This window comes from Dendrobates tinctorius, unplaced genomic scaffold, assembly GCF_039654945.1.
Source record: "Dendrobates tinctorius isolate UK_male_01 unplaced genomic scaffold, ASM3965494v1 ptg000084l, whole genome shotgun sequence".
In the NCBI taxonomy this organism is placed as follows: domain Eukaryota; kingdom Metazoa; phylum Chordata; class Amphibia; order Anura; family Dendrobatidae; genus Dendrobates; species Dendrobates tinctorius.
The window spans coordinates 10555589-10576129 of NW_027361752.1; the positions used below are offsets into that span (position 1 = coordinate 10555589).

General features: G+C 41.8%; 1 protein-coding gene across 3 annotated transcripts in view; it reads left to right on the top strand.

The window, feature by feature from the left end:
• Positions 1-2702: 2702 nt before the first annotated feature.
• The window catches only part of VGLL3 (vestigial like family member 3), a 31249-nt gene continuing 13410 nt past the window's right edge, over positions 2703-20541 (top strand). The window contains exon 1 of one of the 3 annotated variants that reach the window (XM_073584441.1): positions 2703-3030. In XM_073584441.1, the coding sequence (XP_073440542.1) occupies positions 2926-3030 (105 nt within the window). In that variant the 5' untranslated portion in view covers positions 2703-2925. Of the gene's footprint in view, positions 3242-20541 lie in introns of all 3 variants that reach the window. The other 2 variants (XM_073584443.1, XM_073584442.1) reach the window with 2 other exon arrangements.

Genomic DNA, 20541 nt, shown 5'->3' on the forward strand with positions numbered 1-20541 from the left:
TGGTTCTGTATTCATGTACTGATGGTGATTCTGGTTCTGTATTCATGTACTGATGGTGATTCTGGTGCTGTATTCATGTTCTGATGGTGATTCTGGTTCTGTATTCATGTACTGATGGTGATTCTGGTGCTGTATTCATGCTCTGATGGTGATTCTGGTTCTGTATTTATGTTCTGATGGTGATTCTGGTTCTGTATTCATGTTCTGATGGTGATTCTGGTTCTGTATTCATGTACTGATGGTGATTCTGGTGCTGTATTCATGTTCTGATGGTGATTCTGGTTCTGTATTCATGTACTGATGGTGATTCTGGTGCTGTATTCATGTTCTGATGGTGATTCTGGTTCTGTATTCATGTTCTGATGGTGATTCTGGTTCTGTATTCATGTACTGATGGTGATTCTGGTGCTGTATTCATGTTCTGATGGTGATTCTGGTGCTGTATTCATGTGCTGATGGTGATTCTGGTGCTGTATTTATGTTCTGATGGTGATTCTGGTGCTGTATTCATGTTCTGATGGTGATTCTGGTTCTGTAGTCATGTTCTGATGGTGATTCTGGTTCTGTATTCATGTACTGATGGTGATTCTGGTTCTGTATTCATGTACTGATGTTGATTCTGGTTCTGTAGTCATGTTCTGATGGTGATTCTGGTGCTGTAGTCATGTTCTGATGGTGATTCTGGTTCTGTATTCATGTACTGATGGTGATTCTGGTTCTGTATTCATGTACTGATGGTGATTCTGGTGCTGTATTCATGTTCTGATGGTGATTCTGGTGCTGTATTCATGTTCTGATGGTGATTCTGGTTCTGTAGTCATGTTCTGATGGTGATTCTGGTTCTGTAGTCATGTTCTGATGGTGATTCTGGTTCTGTATTCATGTACTGATGGTGATTCTGGTTCTGTATTCATGTACTGATGGTGATTCTGGTGCTGTATTCATGTTCTGATGGTGATTCTTGTGATGAGTTTCTTCGAAGAATACAGGGATTCGTTCTATATGTAATAATACTATGGTATTGCATTGTATAGTATAAGTAATCAGACTGTGGCAGGTTCAAGTCCTGAAAGGTGAAGAAATAATGGTGAAAAACAATAATGGTATTGTGTTTGTTTATGGCAGGTTTATGTTGCACTGTGTTGAAGGGCGCCATTTCATGTTGCATGATGCCAGAGGTAGCACCAACAGTCCCATTGGCCAGAGCGTTTAGATATCGGCATGGGCAGCAAATTGAATCTTTGCCAAATATACATAAATGCCGATCATACACTTATAAAGAAGCCACTAAATGATACAATCAATTCTGATACATCGGTATCTCTTCAGCTGACTCGTTTGTCATGATGACCCTTTCATTTGTGGTTTGCTCTGTTCCCGCTCTACCGTTCCCTTCTTTCTCTTCTTCCTTGGTAAGGCACACCATCCTACAGGTCATATTAACGTACTGCCTTTTTTTTTTTTTACGTGACCGTGTTATTGCCTCTTGATTTGTGTTCTGTCTTCCTGGTACCTTTTTTGGAACCTTACAGTATCTTGTTATGTTTTTGTGTTTGAGTTATGATTTGGATATCTAAACAGATAAATAATTATTTGAAAGCTGTAGAAGAGATTATGTCTGTAGGATGTTCACAGGACCACTTCATCCCTGGGCTTGCCTTCATTCAGTGTGCAATCTTAGAACTGTATCTAAATACCATGGACAAAGTAGAGTTGGCAACCCTGAAGGCACCCGGCATCTGGGGAACCTGCCGCCCAACCACCCTGCTTCACCTCTGCCATAATATGTAGGACAATCATTATGCTATGTATCCACGTACGCAGAAAAAAACAGACTCCTTCCCAGGAAAAACGAGCTTTTTTTGCCTGTTTTTTGCGCGTTTTTTATGCGTTTTTTACAGGAGCATCCTCCTGCTGATAGAATATAGTTGGAACTGCGCATTTTTCCGCGAAATTAATGAGCATGCTGCGTTTTTTTTACTGCGATGTTTTTTTTTTGCCAAAAAAAGCATCAATATGCACAAAAAGTGCGGAATTCATTAAAATGAATGGGATGCTTCTTGTACACATTTTTAAAGTGTTTCTGGCGGTAAAAGCGCTTAAAAAATGCGAAGAAACGCTTACGTGGGTGCACAGCCTTACTCCTTTGTCTGAATTGATGAATTATGTGTTAGGCTGAGTTCACACGTTGCGGTTTCTTTGCGTTTTCGTGGCTGTTTTTAATGTGCAATTTTGCAGCGAAAATGCAAAAAAAACCGGCATCCCATGCAATGCTATAGGATTCCGCAATGCTGTGCTAATGCTGCGGATTTTCCCGCGGCCAAATCGCATCGCGGATAAATACGCAGCACGCTCATTATTTAGCGGAATTGCGGCGACTCCGCCCACATAGGAATGAAAACCCTAACATTCTGCCGAGTTCCGCAACGTGTGATCTTAGCCTCACGCTGTAATGTCTGATCCTGCTTGTTTATATATTCTTCTAAAGTGCAACATGCTCGTGTTATATAAATAAAACACTATTATTATTATTATTATTATTATTATTTTTGCCTCCCTTCCCCCATACGATGGATGGCACAGCCTCCCTGCACCAGAGTGCTCCGGAAACTTCACTGGGAATCCTCAAGTCCCCGGCAGCCAATCACAGCGCAGCCCGATGTCAAACTTTCCTCCAGTAAAGGCGCAGAGAGCGGTCCCCGCCCCCAGCCCCATGCAGCCGCGCAGATGAGTGTGAACAGCGCCCTGCTGCCTATTGGCCGGTGTGCGGCCGGTCTATTGTGTGCATGCTAATGCTGCTGCCCGGGTCTTCAGCCTGCTCGTCTATAAGGGACGTATGGAGGGAGCACCTAGGAGCGCGGACTATGCGGGGCTCACTGACCCACTCAGGCTGATCAGGGGGCGCACCTTCCCGGGGGGCCGGCAATGAGCTGTCTGGATGTTATGTATCATCACCCAGTGTATGGCATGCCCCAGTGTCTGCCCGGCACGGCAGCTTCGTCCTATTACCACCGTCATCAGAGCCAACAGGTGAGTGCTGCGCATTTCTGGGCTGTTCTCAGCCGACATCTTTCTCTGAACACTAAAATATCCCCGGTACTGGTGATACGGGTGCGACACAGACTAGGAAGAAAGCGGAGAGGTGAGCTGTCACCAGTGTAGCAGAGCTGAATGTGTCACATGGTAGAAGTCAGTGTCATACGATGCTATGAAGGCAGGCTGGTTTTACCTAGGACTGCAGGTAAACCTATGTAGGCGTCATTCACACACCAGTATCTCTATGCCAAAACCGGGAAGGTCTCTAAAACACAGAACGGGGGTCTGTCAGTCTTTTCATTATAGTTTCTCTCTCTAAGGTCCTCTCCTGTTTTGGCATATGTGTACTGATGGAATATACTGACCGATGATAAGACCTTACATGGTATTCTGAGAGCTGTCACAATGCACAAATAGTACAGAACCAAAGCGTTACCAAACGACAAACTCATCTCTACTATTCCTAGAAAAGGAAATCTATCCCATATCCATCTATTATCTATCTATCTATCTATCTATCTATCTATCTATCTATCTATCTATCTATCTATCTACCTATCATTGTTCACTTGCACTGAATTCTTTATAAAATATAATAGTATATAGTAAGCTGTGATACACTATTCAATGAGCTTTATCTATCTATTATCTATTTATCTATCTATCATCTATTATCTATCTAAAAAAAAATTTATTTTTATTTTTTATCTATCTATCTATCTATCATCTATCTATTATCTAGCTATCTATTATCTATCAATCAATCTATCTATCTATTATCTATCTATCATCTATTATCTATCTATCTAAAAAAATACATTTTTTTTTATCTATCTATCTTATATTTATCTATCATATCTGTCATCTATTATTTGTTTCATTTTTCCTTTCTTATTTTCTCTCGTATCCATCTATCATCTATCTATTTATTTATTTATTTATCCATCTATCATCAATTCTTCCTTCCTTCCGTCCTTTCTCTCTGTGATTCTATCTATCTCTCATATCTATCATCTATCTATCTATCTATCTATCTATCTATCTATCTATCTATCTATCTATCTATCTATCTCTCTATCTCTCTATCTCTCATATCTATCTATCTATCTATCTATCTATCTATCTATCTATCTATCTATCTATCTCTCATATCTATCTATATCTATCTATCTACCTATCTATCTCTGATCTATTTTTCCCTCCTTCCTTTCCCTCTGTGATTCTTTCTTTCTGTGGGTCCATATTCCAGTGTGACCAGGCGTCACCCCCTGTGTGCAGGAATGTGCAGCTCTGCAGACATAACAGCACCTGGAAATGACGGAATAGTGAGTGCTGTATACATTGGCTGATAGGCTCTGCCATCAGTATACATATAGCACAGCGCACTGTCCCAAAGTGCTGTACGTCTCTAGCTTGTAATGTGGTAAATATTCATTGCTTATTAGATTAATTTGGTATTAATTTGTTAGAGGCTAATTAATTGCGAAATTAAGTGTAAAAACAAGGAAATAGTGCAACATTAAGACTGAAAGTGTATATCCTATTACCAATTGTGTAGATAATAATAAAAAATTATATAAATGCCATTAGCAAAATTGCTTTTACATATATAAGTATATTTATAGAGCAGAGATATAGATCTGCAGATATAGCGGAGCTGAATTTGTCAGTTGTGCCATGTGCTGTTTTACAAAACATAACAGGTTATCTTAAAGTGGACCTGTCACCAGATATCACAATACAGGCTGTATATATTTTTAAATGTATACATATATTAGACCTGATGAGACTGGTGTACAGACTTTGAAACTCCTGTCTAATCCTTCCTGAATTTAAAATGAGCATGTTATAATTCCAGACAGAGCTAGAAATGGGCTGCTAAAATATTCTTTTTTAAAACGAGTCAGGGAAACTTTCAAAAATATAAATGCAGCCATTTTGACATGGATATTCAAAGTAAATACACCGGCCTCATTAGTTCTAAGCAATCTTCTTAATCATGTATGCAGTTTATGTTGTGGGATCTGTTGACAGACCCACTTAGACTAAATTGATCAACTTTATGGAAACTGTGGGGTTAGAGGACGTTGTTAATTAACGTACTTCGTCCCGTATAAGCCATTGCTGCTCCTATCCTGTAGTAGGGATACAAACGCGTCGTGTTATCGGCCTGACAGCAGACTAGAAGCATGCACAGAGCGTGGGTGTGAGGTGGGGCCTGCACTCTTTTGGCTCAGACATCGCGGTCATTAGAGACGGCAGAATTCTGTTGTTGCATTCCATAAAGTTTTATCATAATTTAGCATGAAGATCATTCTTTACATGGGAAGCGTCTCCGAAAGAAGGAATCTCGCCAGTAACAGAGACGTGTTTCTGAGCTGTCCGGGCACTGGGTGCAACTACAGGAATATTCAGTGTATTGGAATTACAATTGCAGTACAGTCATAAAGCCATTTGACTAAGTTTGTACACCCTGCAGTATTATGGTAAGGAGTGAGAACAATATAGTGAATATTTGTGATGTGTCCTTATATCTGGTTGGATGTTGAATTCCACTGGATGCATATGATCAGCCAAAACATATAGCGGCACTCTCACTTTATAAAACTCTTTATATATTCCAGGCGCTGCGTAATGATGCCGATCGGTGAGGGATCGGGTCCTAAGACTGTGGCACTCACTGATTGGTCAAAACACCGCTCCTGCCTAAGCAGCATGCACAAAGCGGTGTACAGGTTTAATAGTAAATCTATGGGTCTGTACATTCACTCTCACCGAGCTGTGTGCGGCCCCATCGATCCACTGTGGAGCGCACTTCAGAGCGGTGTTTTTGCCGATCTCTGGGGGGTTCAGGTCCTGGACCCCCATCATCAGCGACATTATTCAGAACCTATGATGCATAAAACGTTTTATAAAGCGACTATTAGATTTTAGTCTAGATCACTGTACTGTGTGTCGGACTCGTGAACCTGAAAAACAGAAAAATATGTAGGGAGAAGATGCTCAGAGCTGTGCTTCAGCAACAGGAAACGTAAGTTGAGCTAAAGGAATATATCCAAAATAGTAAGTTATCCCCTATTTATAGGAAAAGGGATAAGTTACTGATCGTTACCGGAAACTCCATCATTCTCAAGAGCGGGGCTCAAAATCTGCTCTATTCATTGACTATGGGACTGCTGCCGGTGAAGTACTCTTTCTGTGGCAGTCCCATAGACAATGAAGGTTTGTGGTTCCCCCACTCTAGACCCTTGTTCCTAGTGCTTGGACCCCAGTGATCAGCAAGATATCCCTGTCCTATGGCTAATGGATAACTGGCACCTTGGGGATGACCCTTCAATATTGATTGATCTGGGACTTTTATTGCACTTGGATGGAGCCCATTGGGTGGTAAGAACAAATGCAAAGTCCTCCGTCTCCACAGGTCCCACTAGGCAACATGGATCTGTGGATCTTCTCTCTTGGAGACTTATTATGAAAGTGTTATGGGGGAAAATAACAGGTAGAGACATGTAGTATGGTGGCCTAGATAGTGCTAGGAAAAGGCCACATTTTGCATTCCCTCATAAACCTGCTGTTCCTCCATGTGCCCCTCGTTAATGGTAACTTTTTACTTGTCTGTGTGCTTGATACTTGTAAAACTACAGAAAAGAAGAAAAATGCCTTTGTTGTTCAGAGCGACCAATCTAAGCACAGCTTTCATTTTTCTCAGCGTAGATCAAGAAAAGAAAACTGAGCTGTGATTGGTTGCTGTGGGCAACCAAGACTATTTTTCTTATAGACAGTTTCAACAAATGAGGACCTGTGTGTTTTTTCTGTCTAAGCCCCCCCAAAAAATTAAAACTAGTCTTCTATAATTCTTAATTAATGCAATATTTCTACACATGCCACTGTAACGTGTTCCTGTACATATGACAGCGCAAGTCGAGGGACTATAGGAAGGATTACAACCAGCTAAAGAAGATGGAGGTTTTCTCTATAGCAACCAATCAGAGCTTGTCTTTCATTTGTTAACCTGCTCTAGAAAAATGAAAGCTACAATGTGATTGGTTGCTATCCACAACAAAGTAATAGTCTTGAGTTTGTTTATTTTTTACACCAGAGATGATGCTTTTCCTTAAAGGGACTGTCCTATGAAAACAAGTTATCATCACCTATCCACAAGATGATAATTGATCGGTGGGAGTTCAACCACTGGGGCTCATACCGATCACTAGACAGAGGAACTTTTTATCTCCATCAGAATAGAGCAGTAGTGCGCATGCCTGACTACCACTCCATTCATGGGCGGCACGGTGGCTCAGTGGTTACCACTGCAGCGCTGGGGTCCTGGGTTCAAATCCCACCAAGGACAACATCTGCAAGGAGTTCGCTTGGATTCCAGGTTCTCTGGATTCCTCCCACACTCCAAAAACATAGTAAGGCCTCATAGTCACTGGCGATAAAATCGGACGATTGCAATCCGATTTTTAATCGGATTGCACTCTGACCCATGTTACTCACTGGGTGACATCTCACTTGCGATTTTTATCTCAGTCAAAATCGGTCTGAGAAAAAAATCGCAGAATGCCGCGATTTTTGCCAATAGAAGTCAATCGGTGCGAACGCACCAAAAACGGACCATCCGTTTTCCATCCGTTTTTAACGGATGCATCACCATTCTGTGGTATAGAACACTGTAATTGGTCCTGTAAATGACTGTAGAAAAAGAGTGGCTGGGAAAAAAAATGGATGGAAAAATAAAAAATCGCATAGAAATCGCATGACACTGGCATAACACTCCACCCTTTTTTCCAGTCCTGAAATCGGACCGTTTTTTTAATCGCCAATGGGTATGAGGCCTAATAGGGAATTTAGATTGTGAGCCCCAATGGGGGCAGAGATAATATTGTCTGTAAAGCGCTGTTCAATATGATGGTGGCACTATATAAGTAATGCATAATAAATAATAATTCTCTATAGGGCTGCCAGAAAAACCCATGCACAGCACTCAGCAGCCCCATACTGAATGAATGACCCCCACTGATTAATAAAGTATTTCCACCTATCCTCTCAATAAGTTACAGCTTGTTTTCTCCAGACAACCCCTTTAGGCCGGGGTCACACTAACCGACGCAAAATACGGTCCGTAGTTTACAGGCGTAATACGGATGAATGACCTCTAAATAGTGCTCCGTGTGTCATCCGTAAGCAAGGTGTGGTCGCGTATTTTGCGCATGTCAGCATCCGTATGTAATCCGCATGGCGAGATTTTCTCGCCGCCTTGCAAAATGGACATATAATGGAGCCCTATGACAGGGTTTCTAACAGATACGAAATAATAGATATAGACACATAGAATGCATATATATATAGTGTATATATATATATACCCACAAGTCCATTGAGATAAACATATATATACACTCACTGGCCACTTTATTAGGTACACCATGCTAGTAAGGGGTTGGACCCCCTTTTGCCTTCAGAACTGCCTCAATTCTTCGTGGCAGAGATTCAACAAGGTGCTGGAAGCATTCCTCAGAGATTTTGGACCATATTGACATGATGGCATCACACAGTTGGCGCAGATTTGTCGGCTGCACATCCCTGATGCGAATCTCCCGTTCCACCACATCCCAAAGATGCTCTATTGGATTGAGATCTGGTGACTGAGGAGGCCATTTGAGTACAGTAAACTCATTGTCATGTTCAAGAAACCAATCTGAGATGATTCGAGCTTTATGACATGGCGCATTATCCTGCTGAAAGTAGCCATCAGATGTTGGGTACATTGTGGTCATAAAGGGATGGACATGGTCAGCAACAATACTCAGGTAGGCTGTGGCGTTGCAACGATGCTCAATTGGTACCAAGGGGCCCAAAGAGTGCCCAGAAAAAATTCCCCACACCATGACACCACCACCACCAGCCTGAACCGTTGATACAAGGCAGGATGGATCCATGCTTTCATGTTGTTTACGCCAAATTCTGACCCTACCATCCAAATGTCGCAGCAGAAATCGAGACTCATCAGACCAGGCAACGTTTTTCCAATCTTCTACTGTCCAATTTCGATGAGCTTGTGCAAATTGTAGCCTCAGTTTCCTGTTCTTATCTGAGAGGAGTGGTACCCAGTGTGGTCTTCTGCTGCTGTAGCCCATCTGCCTCAAAGTTCGACGCACTGTGCGTTCAGAGATGCTCTTCTGCCTACCTTGGTTGTAACGGGTGGCAATTTGAGTCACTGTTGCCTTTCTATCAGCTCGAACCAGTCTGCCCATTCTCCTCTGACCTCTGGCATCAACATGGCATTTCCGGCCACAGAACTGCCGCTCACTGGATTTTTTTTCTTTTTCGGACCATTCTCTGTAAACCCTAGAGATGGTTGTGCGTGAAAATCCCAGTAGATCAGCAGTTTCTGAAATTCTCAGACCAGCCCTTCTGGCACCAACAATCATGCCACGTTCAAAGGCACTCAAATCACCTTTCTTCCCCATACTGATGCTCGGTTTGAACTGCAGGAGATTGTCTTGACCATGTCTACATGCCTAAATGCACTGAGTTGCCGCCATGTGATTGGCTGATTAGAAATTAAGTCTTAACACACAGTTGGACAGGTGTACCTAATAAAGTGGCCAGTGAGTGTATATTTATATTTCACAGAGTTCTTCATAGCAGAATAGCCGCTAATTCAATTGCCGGCTTCTATCAAATAATTCCCCAACCCGACATGAAATGACACATGGTTTACATTCAGTAAACCATTTCATTTCATGTTTTTTTTTATATGTCCTTGACTAATAATTAGATGCGGGTTTGTGTGCAAAATTTGGGAGTTGTAGTTGTTATATTAAGGGGTTAATTCGTTTTTAAAAAAAAGCGTGGGCTTCCCATTACCCTGTAGCGGTGGCGAATGGGTTAATCTAACAAAGGGTTAATGTCACCGTACAATCGAATGGTGACATTAACTCTTTGTTAGATTAACCCACTCGCCACCACTATAGGGCAATGGGAAGCCCACGTTTTTTTAACAAAGAATTAACCCCTTAAAATAACAACTACAACTCCCAAATTTTGCACACAAACCAGCATCTAATTATTAGTCAAGGACATATAAAAAAACATGAAATGAAATGCTTTACTGAATGTAAACCATGTGTCATTTCATGTCGGGTTGGGGAATTATTTGATAGAAGCCGGCAATTTAATTAGCGGCTATTCTGCTATGAAGAACTCTGTGAAATATAAATATATATATATGTATTTCACAATGACATGTATGCATATATATATATATATATATATATATATATATATATATATTCTATGTGTTTATATCTATTCTTTCTTTCTTTATTAAACCTGTCAGTGTGAGTTTACTGTATCGCGCACTGAATTGCCGGCTTTTGTAAAAGACACCGGGTGCGTATTTCTCGCAAGTCACATGTGTGGTCCGTGTGTAATCCGTATTTTTTGTGCACCCATAGACTTGCATTGGCGTATTACGGGCGTAGTACGCTGACAATCGCAGCATGCTGCGATTGGCACGGACCATAGAATACGCCCGAGAAATATACGTCTGGTGGGAGCTGCCCCATAGAGAATCATTTGTCCGTGTGTAATGCGTGCTTTTAACGCCTCTCACTCGGCCGTATTCCTCCCCAGTGTGACCCCGGCCTTAGCTCGCATTACCAATGTGGATCCAACCCTCTGATCAAAATCGGATATGTCTCATCAATTTTCCGATCTGTGAAAATTGACGGTCGTGTGACTGGCCCCAAAGATTGTGACAGGTAGGAGTGATATCCGTTAAAAGCACGGAGACCTCTCGTACGCGAAAATTGGATGTCTGAATGAGGCCTGAAGGAATCGAATTTTGCGTTTTCCCAATTTTTAGCTCTATACACTCGGTACACTTGATCACCTTATTAACCAACGCTTCCCATGTCCCAAAGAATTTTTTTTTTTCCGAAAATTGTCAGAATGTCTTTGCATTTTTAACATAAGGCCTGTGGGAAAGGAAACAACTTCCCTTGTTTTACCTTTCAGTCCATAAATATAATGTCACCCTATTAGTCTCACACTGTCAAGCTTTACTTAACCTTTTCACGAAATTGCCAATTTCAATTTTGATGTTTTCGTTTCCTCATCCCCTTCTTCCTGGAGCCATAATTTTTCTGTCCACAGAGACGTGTGAGGGCTTGTTTTATTGTGGGACGGGTTGTACTTTTGTTTGACGCCATTTATTTTACCACCCAGTGTACTGAAAAACAGGAAAAAAAAATTCAAGCGGGGTGAGAATGTAAACCCCCCCCTCCCCCGCCATTCTGACACTGAGAATTGTTTTCTTTTGTACATTGTGTGGTAGAAATGATGTGGCGTAATAATTCTCCTTGTCGATATGATCACAGTCGATACCAAAGTTGACGAGGATTTTTTTTAATTATTTTTAATGCTGAGCAAAAAAAAAAATGTATAAAAAAGTATATATTTTTTTTGCTTGTGGCCACTTTATGAGATGCGTCTCATTTTCAGTTTTCAGTGGTAGAGCTATGTGAGGGCTTGTTTTTTGCGAAGTGAGCCAACATTAATAATATTAATATTTTGTGATAGATATGACATTTTGATCACTTCTTTGTGCATTTTTTTGCTACGTAAATGCGGCTTTCAGGTAGGAAATTTTGATTTTGACAATAAAAAAATTATATTTTTAATTAGTCTAACCTTCTCAACTACTTTTAAGCCCTAACTTACGGTAACTTGTCCATTCAGTTCTCTCTTTAGCCTCACGGCATATTTTTGTCCAAATGTATCCAGCATTGTCCCTCATTTTCAATTTAAGTGTAAATTAGATCAGAAGTGAGACCCCAATTTATTGTTTGTGGGTTTTTTTTAGTGACTTTCCTTTTCTGTCTTTTTCTCTGTAAAATGACACAATAGGTTAGTGAATTTTGCACAAAATCAAAGATGCTCTTTTTCTTGTCTTTTACCTTTCTCCTTTTTTGGCTCCATTCTAGATCATAAAAGTTACAGGATGCTTTAAAATGTTGCACATTAGTCTTCAATTGAGCAAAAAATAAATTTAGACAGTGTGCACCACGTTAGGGTACTGGAGTATAACTGCACGAAATTTTGCAACATTTTGAAAAGTCGCAAATTACAAATTAGGCTAAAACCTCTACATAAGGAAAAGTAAATAAAAAGACAAAACAAAAAATGAGTAAGAGGCAAACAAAATAGTCGCTATTGGGCCGGGGTCACACTTGCGAGTGTGATGCGAGAAACTCGCGCGAGTCTCTCACATCAATATCCGGCGCTGCCGCCAGCAATCTGGACCGGAATGTGCGGCTGCGTGTATTTCTATGCAGCTGCACACTCTGGTCCCGAGTGCCGGCGGCAGTGCCAGGTATTGATGAGAGTTTCTCGCATCACATTCACAAGTATGACCCCGGCCTTAGGGATTGCTCATACATCCGGTAAAATTGGATACCACATGCAAATGACCCTCGGCTCAAACTCTGCTGCGAGCGTGAGCCGAGTGTCATCTCACTGTGTTCCGATTGTCTCGCATGCAAGAATCGGATCACAGGTGCGGAGAAGATGGAGAACTTCATTTCTCCATTCTGTGAGACGACGTATATTGGACTGCAGTAGGATGACATCCAATGTTTGGCACCCAGTCACAGACTTCTATGGGTGCGTGCCGTCCAAGACACGCTGCCAGTCGCAGCATGCAGTGATTTTTTTTTTCTCATGCCGACTCATGAAACACCTGATAGCACTGGTCCGAGCTCTATGATGGCTGCTCGCCAGTGTGAGTGGACACTTGCCACCATGTAGACTGTACTCCAGAAAAAAAGACGCAAAAACAATGGTGAGTTCAGGCTTCAGTGTTTCTTAAGGGTAGAAAAAATGCAACATAAACATACAGAGATTATCCGAACTCCACAAATATGTTTTACGCTATGTTAAAAAATGCACCAAGGGAAGAATACCTCAGTGTTGAAATATACGATGATTCAAACATAGTGCAATCCAATGAGACTATAAGTAATTATTTCAAATTATTAATTGTGGGTTATTCAAATTATTTTCCCCCCATGTTTCATATCAGCAGCATTTTTTGTACTTTTCCATCCAGTAAATTCACAGTCACAAAAGTTCAGTCCAGCAGATAATTTTACAATGACGTCCCATCGTAAGGTCAATACAAAAAGTGATGTCTAATATCTGCAGTGCAGTGGTTTATTTTAATCTGACTCATATGATAGGATTCCTTATAAGACACATATCTTCTGGACAGAAAGCTCTATGTAGAGAATTGTGCAGACAGACATGCTGCCATTGTTCTTCTGACCGCCGTCAGTCACCCTGCTCATTGTGCCTTTTATATGTAGGTGAGGAGGCCGGCACCTCCTGGGCTTGGTCAATAATGGGAGGACAGAACTCACAATTTCTCTTGGTCTGTAAAAGAAACTTCTCTACACCAATCTGAAAGCTATTATGTGTACAGATGGAGAGCAGAGCTTTGATTGGCTAAATCAACTTGTTTTGTTCTTGTGCCCTTCAATGTTTCATGTACATAGAGCAAGTGCATGTAAAGCAGAATACAATGATATACCTACTGTATATAAGGTAATGAGACAACCTAGTATCCAAAATCTATTTATTTATCAAGTTGAAGATGAAATGATCTCTAAGACCTGGGTCACACTGGCGAGGAATACGGACCAGTGAGAGGCGTTAAAAGCATGCATTACACACGGACAAATGATTCTCTATGGGGCAGCTCCCAACAGCCGAATATTTCTCGGGCGTATTCTACGGTCCGTGCCAATCGCAGCATGCTGCGATTGTCAGCATACTACGGCCGTAATACGCCAATGCAAGTCTATGGGTGCGCAAAAAATACGGATTACACACGGACCAGATGTGTGACTTGCAAGAAATACACACCCGGTGTCTTTTAGAAAAGCCGGCAATTCAGTGCGCTGTACAGTAAACTCACACTGACAGGTTTAATAAAGAAAGAAAGAATAGATATATACACATAGAATACATATATATATATATATATATATATATATACATACATGTCATTGTGACAAACATATATATATTTATATTTCACAGAGTTCTTCATAGCAGAATAGCCGCTAATTAAATTGCGGGTTAATCTAACAAAGGGTTAATGTCACCATTCGATTGTAAGGTGACATTAACCCTTTGTTAGATTAACCCATTCGCCACCACTACAGGGCAATGGGAAGCCCACGCATTTTTTAACAACGAATAACCCCTTAAAATAACAACTACAACTCCCAAATTTTGCACACAAACCCTCATCTAATTATTAGTCAGGGACATGTAAAAAAAACATGAAATGAAATGCTTTACTGAATGTAAACAATGTGTCATTTCATGTTGGGTTGGGGAATGATTTGATAGAAGCCGGCAATTGAATTAGCGGCTATTCTGCTATGAAGAACTCTGTGAAATATATATATATATATATATATATATATATATATATGTTTGTCACAATGACATGTATGTATACATATATATATATATATATATATATATGTATTCTATGTGTCTATATCTATTCTTTGGTTTCTGTTAGAAACCCTGTCATAGGGCTCCATTATATGTCCATTTTGCAAGGCGGCGGGAAAATCTCGCCATACGGATTGCATATGGATGGCATACAGATTACATACGGATGCTTACATGCGCAAAATACGCGATCACACCTTGCTTATGGATGACATACGGAGCACTATTTAGGGGACATTCATCCGTATTACGCCTGTAAGCTACGGACCGTATTTTGCGGCGGTTAGTGTGACCCCGGCCTGAAAGGTCTAAAGTTAAAGATGACACATTTCCTTTGTATTTCAGGCAAAAAGAAAAAAAGTCACCCTTTTCATCTTAAAAAGTACAAAAACAGAAATGGGACAATACAAAAGTTTGGCACCCTTGGAGACCAAGGTTTCAGACCTTAATTAGCCTGTAAGGCCTGTTTCACACTTCCGTTTTTTCAAATCCGTCAAAATCCGTTGTTTTCCGTAAAAAAACGGATCCGCCATTTTTTTGCAGGATCCGTTTTTTTTGTCCCATAGACTTCCATTACGGTTACCGCGGATCCGTCAAAAAAACGGATCCGTTTTTAAAAAAACGGATCCGTTTGCATCAGTTTCCGTCAAAAAAACGGAAACGGATCCGTTTGGCGGACACAAAAACGGAAGTGTGAAACAGGCCTTAGGGCTATGGCTTTTTCACTATCATCGTTGGGAAAAGCCAGGTGATGCAAATTTCCCAGCTTTATAAAAACCCAGCCTCCTCTAACCTTGTGCCAAAAAAAAAAGCAGCCATGGGTTCTTCTAAGACAGGGTTCCCCAACTCCAGTCCTCAAGGCCCACCAACAGGTCATGTTTTCAGGATTTCCTTAGTATCGCTCAGGTGATAATTGCTTCACCTGTGCAATACAAAGGAAATCCTGAAAACATGATCTGTTGGTGGGCCTTGAGGACAGGAGTTGGGGAACCCTGGTCTAAGGGCTCATACTCACATGTGAGAAACTCGGACGAGTCTCGCAGGTCAATACCTGGCACTGGGATCGGAGCGATCAGCTGCATAGAAATACATCCAGCTGAACGCTCCGATCCGAGTGCTGGTGACAGTGCTGGATATTGACGTGTGAGACTCGTCCAAGTTTCTCGCATGTGAGTATGAGCCCTTAGGCTATGTGCACACCTTGCGGATTCTGCTGTGGAATTTTCTGCGCAGATTTTGCTAAATCCGCAGGTAATATGACTTGTGTTTTACCTGCGGGTTTAGTGCAGATTTACTGCTGATTTTCTGCAGTTTTTGTGCGGATTTCCCTTGTGTTTTGACACCTGCGGATTCCTATCATGGAGCAGGTGTCAAAACGCTGCAGATCTGCACAAAAGAAGTGACCTGCTGCAGTTTTGAATCCGCAGAAAATCTGCGTGGAAAAAAAGCAGCATGTGCACAGCAGATTTTTTTTTAAATAGGCTAAAATGGTACTGTACATCACTTGCAGATCTGCTGCGGATCCGCAGCAGAATCCGCTACGTGTGCACATAGCCTAAGTAGAAAGGAAAGTGGTAGGTGCGTCTTAGGGTATGTGCACACGTTGTGGATTTGGCTGCAGATCCGCAGCAGTTTTCCATGCGGTTTACAGTATCATGTAAACCTATGGAAAACCAAATCCGCTGTGCACATGCTGCGGAAAATTCCACGCAGATTTCCTGCGTTTTATTTTCTCTCTCCACAAGGGACAAAGTTTACAACAAATCCGTACAGCCAAAACGCAATAGAAGCCGCATCAAAACCGCAAGGAATCTGCATCAATTCTGCTGGAAAACAGCATGCATTTTACCCTGCGTTTTCTGCCAAGAGATGCGGATTCTCTGCAGAAAAATCCGCAACGTGTGCACATTCCCTTATAGTCTGGATGTATGTTATGTGGCTGTGAATATGGGGTTGGGAGCTGCAGCGGCAGAAGAGCAGGTCACAGGAGGCACGAGCCATAAGACACACCTAGGTTTAAGGCTATGTGCACATGCTGTGGATTGAGCTGCGGATTTTTCCGCGCGGATTTGGTGAAATCCGCAGGTAAATCCGCAGGACAAAAGTCCTGCAGTTTATCTGCGAATTAGCCTGCGGTTTTGCCCTGCGGTTTCACACCTCATAATGATAAGGTGTGAAACCGCTGCGGATTCTGCACAAAGAATTGACATGCTGCGGATTGTAATCCACGGCAAAACCGCGTGGAAAAATCCGCAGCATCTGCACAGCGGTTTTTGTTTTGCATAGGCTAACATGGTACTGTAGACCGCTGCGGAAACCGCTGCGGGTCCGCAGGGCCAAATCCACTGCGGATCCGCAGCAGAATCCGCAACGTGTGCACATAGCCTTAGAGTAGTAAAATAGAAAGCAAAAAATGTGGTCATGACGCACTGTTATGGGGTGGGGAATCTGCTGACACTGTCATAGGGGTAATGTCCCTCAATTCTATACTAATATCCCCCATTCTGGTATATATATGTCCCCATCCTGGTGTATATGTCTCCCATCCTGATATATATGTCCCTATCCAGGTATATATAATCCCCATCCAGATATATATAATCCCCATCCAGGTATATATGTCCCCATCCTGGTGTATATGTCCTCCATCCTGATATATATGTCCCCATCCAGGTATATATAATCCCCATCCAGGTATATATAATCCCCATCCAGGTATATATAATCCCCATCCTGGTATATATATGTCCCCATCCTGGTGTATATGTCCCCCATCCTGATATATATGTCCCTATCCAGGTGTATATAATCCCCATCCAGGTGTATATAATCCCCATCCTGGTATATTTGGCCCCATCTGGGTATATTTGGCCCCCAATCCAGGTATACACTGTATTATATTTAGAAAAATATGGTAATTAAGAAATGGCAGTTAACAGGAACAGTGGAGGTCAAGATAAGATCTGGAAGACCAAGCAAAATTTCAGTGAGAACTGCTTGTAGAATTGCTTTAGAGACGAATCAGAACCCCCACTTGACTGCAAAAGCCCTTCAGAGAGATTTAGCAGATTCTGGAGTTGTCATACGTTGTTCTACAGTTCAGAGACACCTGCACAAATATGGCCTTCATGGAAAAGTCATGAGAAGAAAACCCCTCCTGTGTCCTCACCATAAAGTTTACCATCAGAAGTATGAAAAAGAACATCTAATCAAGCCTGATGCATTTTGGAAACAAGTCCTGTGGATCGATGAAGTTAAAATAGAACTCTTTTGCCACAATGATCAAAAGTATATGTGGAGAAGAAAGGGCACAGAATTTCAGGAAAAGAATATCTCGACAACCATTAAGCATGGGGGTGGATCAATCATGCTTTGGGGATGTGTTGTAACCAATGGCACGGGAACCTTTCATGGGTGGGGGAAAGAATGGATTCAATGAAATTTATTGATTTATTTATTTTACTCATTTATATAGCGCCATTAATTCCACAGTGCTTTATACAGACATTATTGTTGAAATTTCAACAAATTCTTGATGCAAACATAACACCATCTGTAAAAAAGCTAAGGGCCCCGTCACAAATAGCGACTCACCAGCGATTCCGACAACAATATGAACTTGTCAGGATCGCTGGCGTGTCGCTACATGATCGCTGGTGAGCTGCCAAACAGGCAGATCTCACCAGCGATCAGCACTAGCGACGACGAGCGCGTGCGTCGCTGTGTACCTTAGATACCAGCGCGCTGGTTCAGGGAGCTCGTATCCAAGGTAAACAGTGGGTTTCTAAGCGCCGCGTGGCGCTTGGAAACCCGCTGTTTACCTTGGATACGAGCTGGGAGCTTGCTGATCGTTGCTCTCCCGCCTGCCACACGCAGCGATGCGTGCCGGCCAGCGGGAGACCAACGATCAAAAAAAGTCCAGGGCTTTTGAGCATGATCAGCGATACCGGCAGGGGGGCCGGTCGCTGATACCTGGCACACACAGCGATCTCGCTGGTGAGATCGCTGTTGCGTCACAAAACTTGGGACTCAGCAGCGATATCGCTAGTGATCTCGCTGTGTGTGATGGGGCTTTAAGCTGAAGAGAGGATGGCTTCTACAAATGGATAATGATCCTTAACACCTGTCAAAATCCTCAATAGACTACCTCAAATGGTGCAACCTGAAGGATTTACAATGGTCCTCACAGTTCCCTGCTCTGAACATCATTGCAAATCTATGGCTAGACCTCATAATAGCAGTGCATACAAGATGACCCAGAAATCTCACAGAACTGGAAGAATTTTCCAAGAAAGAATGGATGAAAATTCTTCAAACAAGAGTTGAAAGACTCTTGGCTGACTACAAAATGCTTTTACATCAGTAATACTTTCAAATGGGGGTGCTGCTAGGTACGAATGATGCAGGGTGCCAAAACTTTAGCATCGGTCCATTTTCCTTTTTGTAATTTTCGAAATGTAGGAGATTAATACAATATATATATATATATATATATATATATATATATATATATACAGTACAGACCAAAAGTTTGGACACACCTTCTCATTCAAAGAGTGTTCATTATTCTCATGACTATGAAAATTGTAGATTCACTCTGAAGGCATCAAAACGATGAATTAGCACATGTGGAATTATATAATTAACAAAAAAATGTGAAACAACTGAAAATATGTCTTATAGTCTAGGTTCTTCAAAGTAGCCACCTTTTGCTTTGATTACTGCTTTGCACACTCTTGGCATTCTCTTGATGAGCTTCAAGAGGTAGTCACTGGAAATGGTCTTCCAACAGTCTTGAAGGAGTTCCCAGAGATGCTTAGCACTTGTTGGCCCTTTTGCTTTCACTCTGCGGTCCAGCTCACCCCAAACCATCTCGATTGGGTTCAGGTCTGGTGACTGTGGAGGCCAGGTCATCTGGCGCAGCACCCAATCACTCTCCTTCTTGGTTAAATAGACCTTACACAGCCTGGAGGTGTGTTTGGGGTCATTGTCCTGTTGAAAAAAAAATGATGGTCCAGCAAAGCACCCCCACACCATCACACCTCCTCCTCCATGCTTCATAATGGGAACCAGGCATGTAGAGTCCATCCGTTCACCTTTGCTGCATCGCACAAAGACACGGTAGTTAGAACCAAAGATCTCAAATTTGGACTCATCAGACCAAAGCACAGATTTCCACTGGTCTAATGTCCATTCCTTGTGTTCTTTAGCCCAAGCAAGTTTCCTGCTTGTTGCCTGTCCTTAGCAGTGGTTTCCTAGCAGCTATTTTACCATGAAGGCCTGCTGCACAAAGTCTCCTCTTAACAGTTGTTGTAGAGATGTGTCTGCTGCTAGAACTCTGTGTGGCATTGACCTGGTCTCTAATCTGAGCTGCTGTTAACCTGCGATTTCTGAGGCTGGTGACTCAGATGAACTTATCCTGCGCAGCAGAGGTGACTCTTGGTCTTCCTTCCCTGGGGCGGTCCTCATGTGAGCCAGTTTCTTTGTAGTGCTTGATGGTTTTTGCCACTGCACGTGGGGACACTTTCAAAGTTTTCCCAATTTTTCGGACTGACTGACCTTCATTTCTTAAAGTAATGATGGCCACACGTTCTTCTTTACTTAGAATTTGTATTATGGCAAGAAAAAGCAGCTAACAGTCTATTCAGTAGGACTTTCAGCTGTGTATCCACCAGACTTCTGCACAACACAACTGATGGTCCCAACCCCATTTAGAAGGCAAGAAATCCCACTTATTAAACCTGACAGGGCACACCTGTGAAGTGAAAACCATTTCCGGTGACTACCTCTTGAAGCTCATCAAGAGTATGCCAAGAGTGTGCAAAGCAGAAATCAAAGCAAAAGGTTGCTACTTTGAAGAACCTAGAATATAAGACATATTTTCAGTTGTTTCACACTTTTTTTTGCTAATTATATAATTCCACATGTGTTAATTCATCATTTTGATGCCTTCAGAGTGAATCTACAATT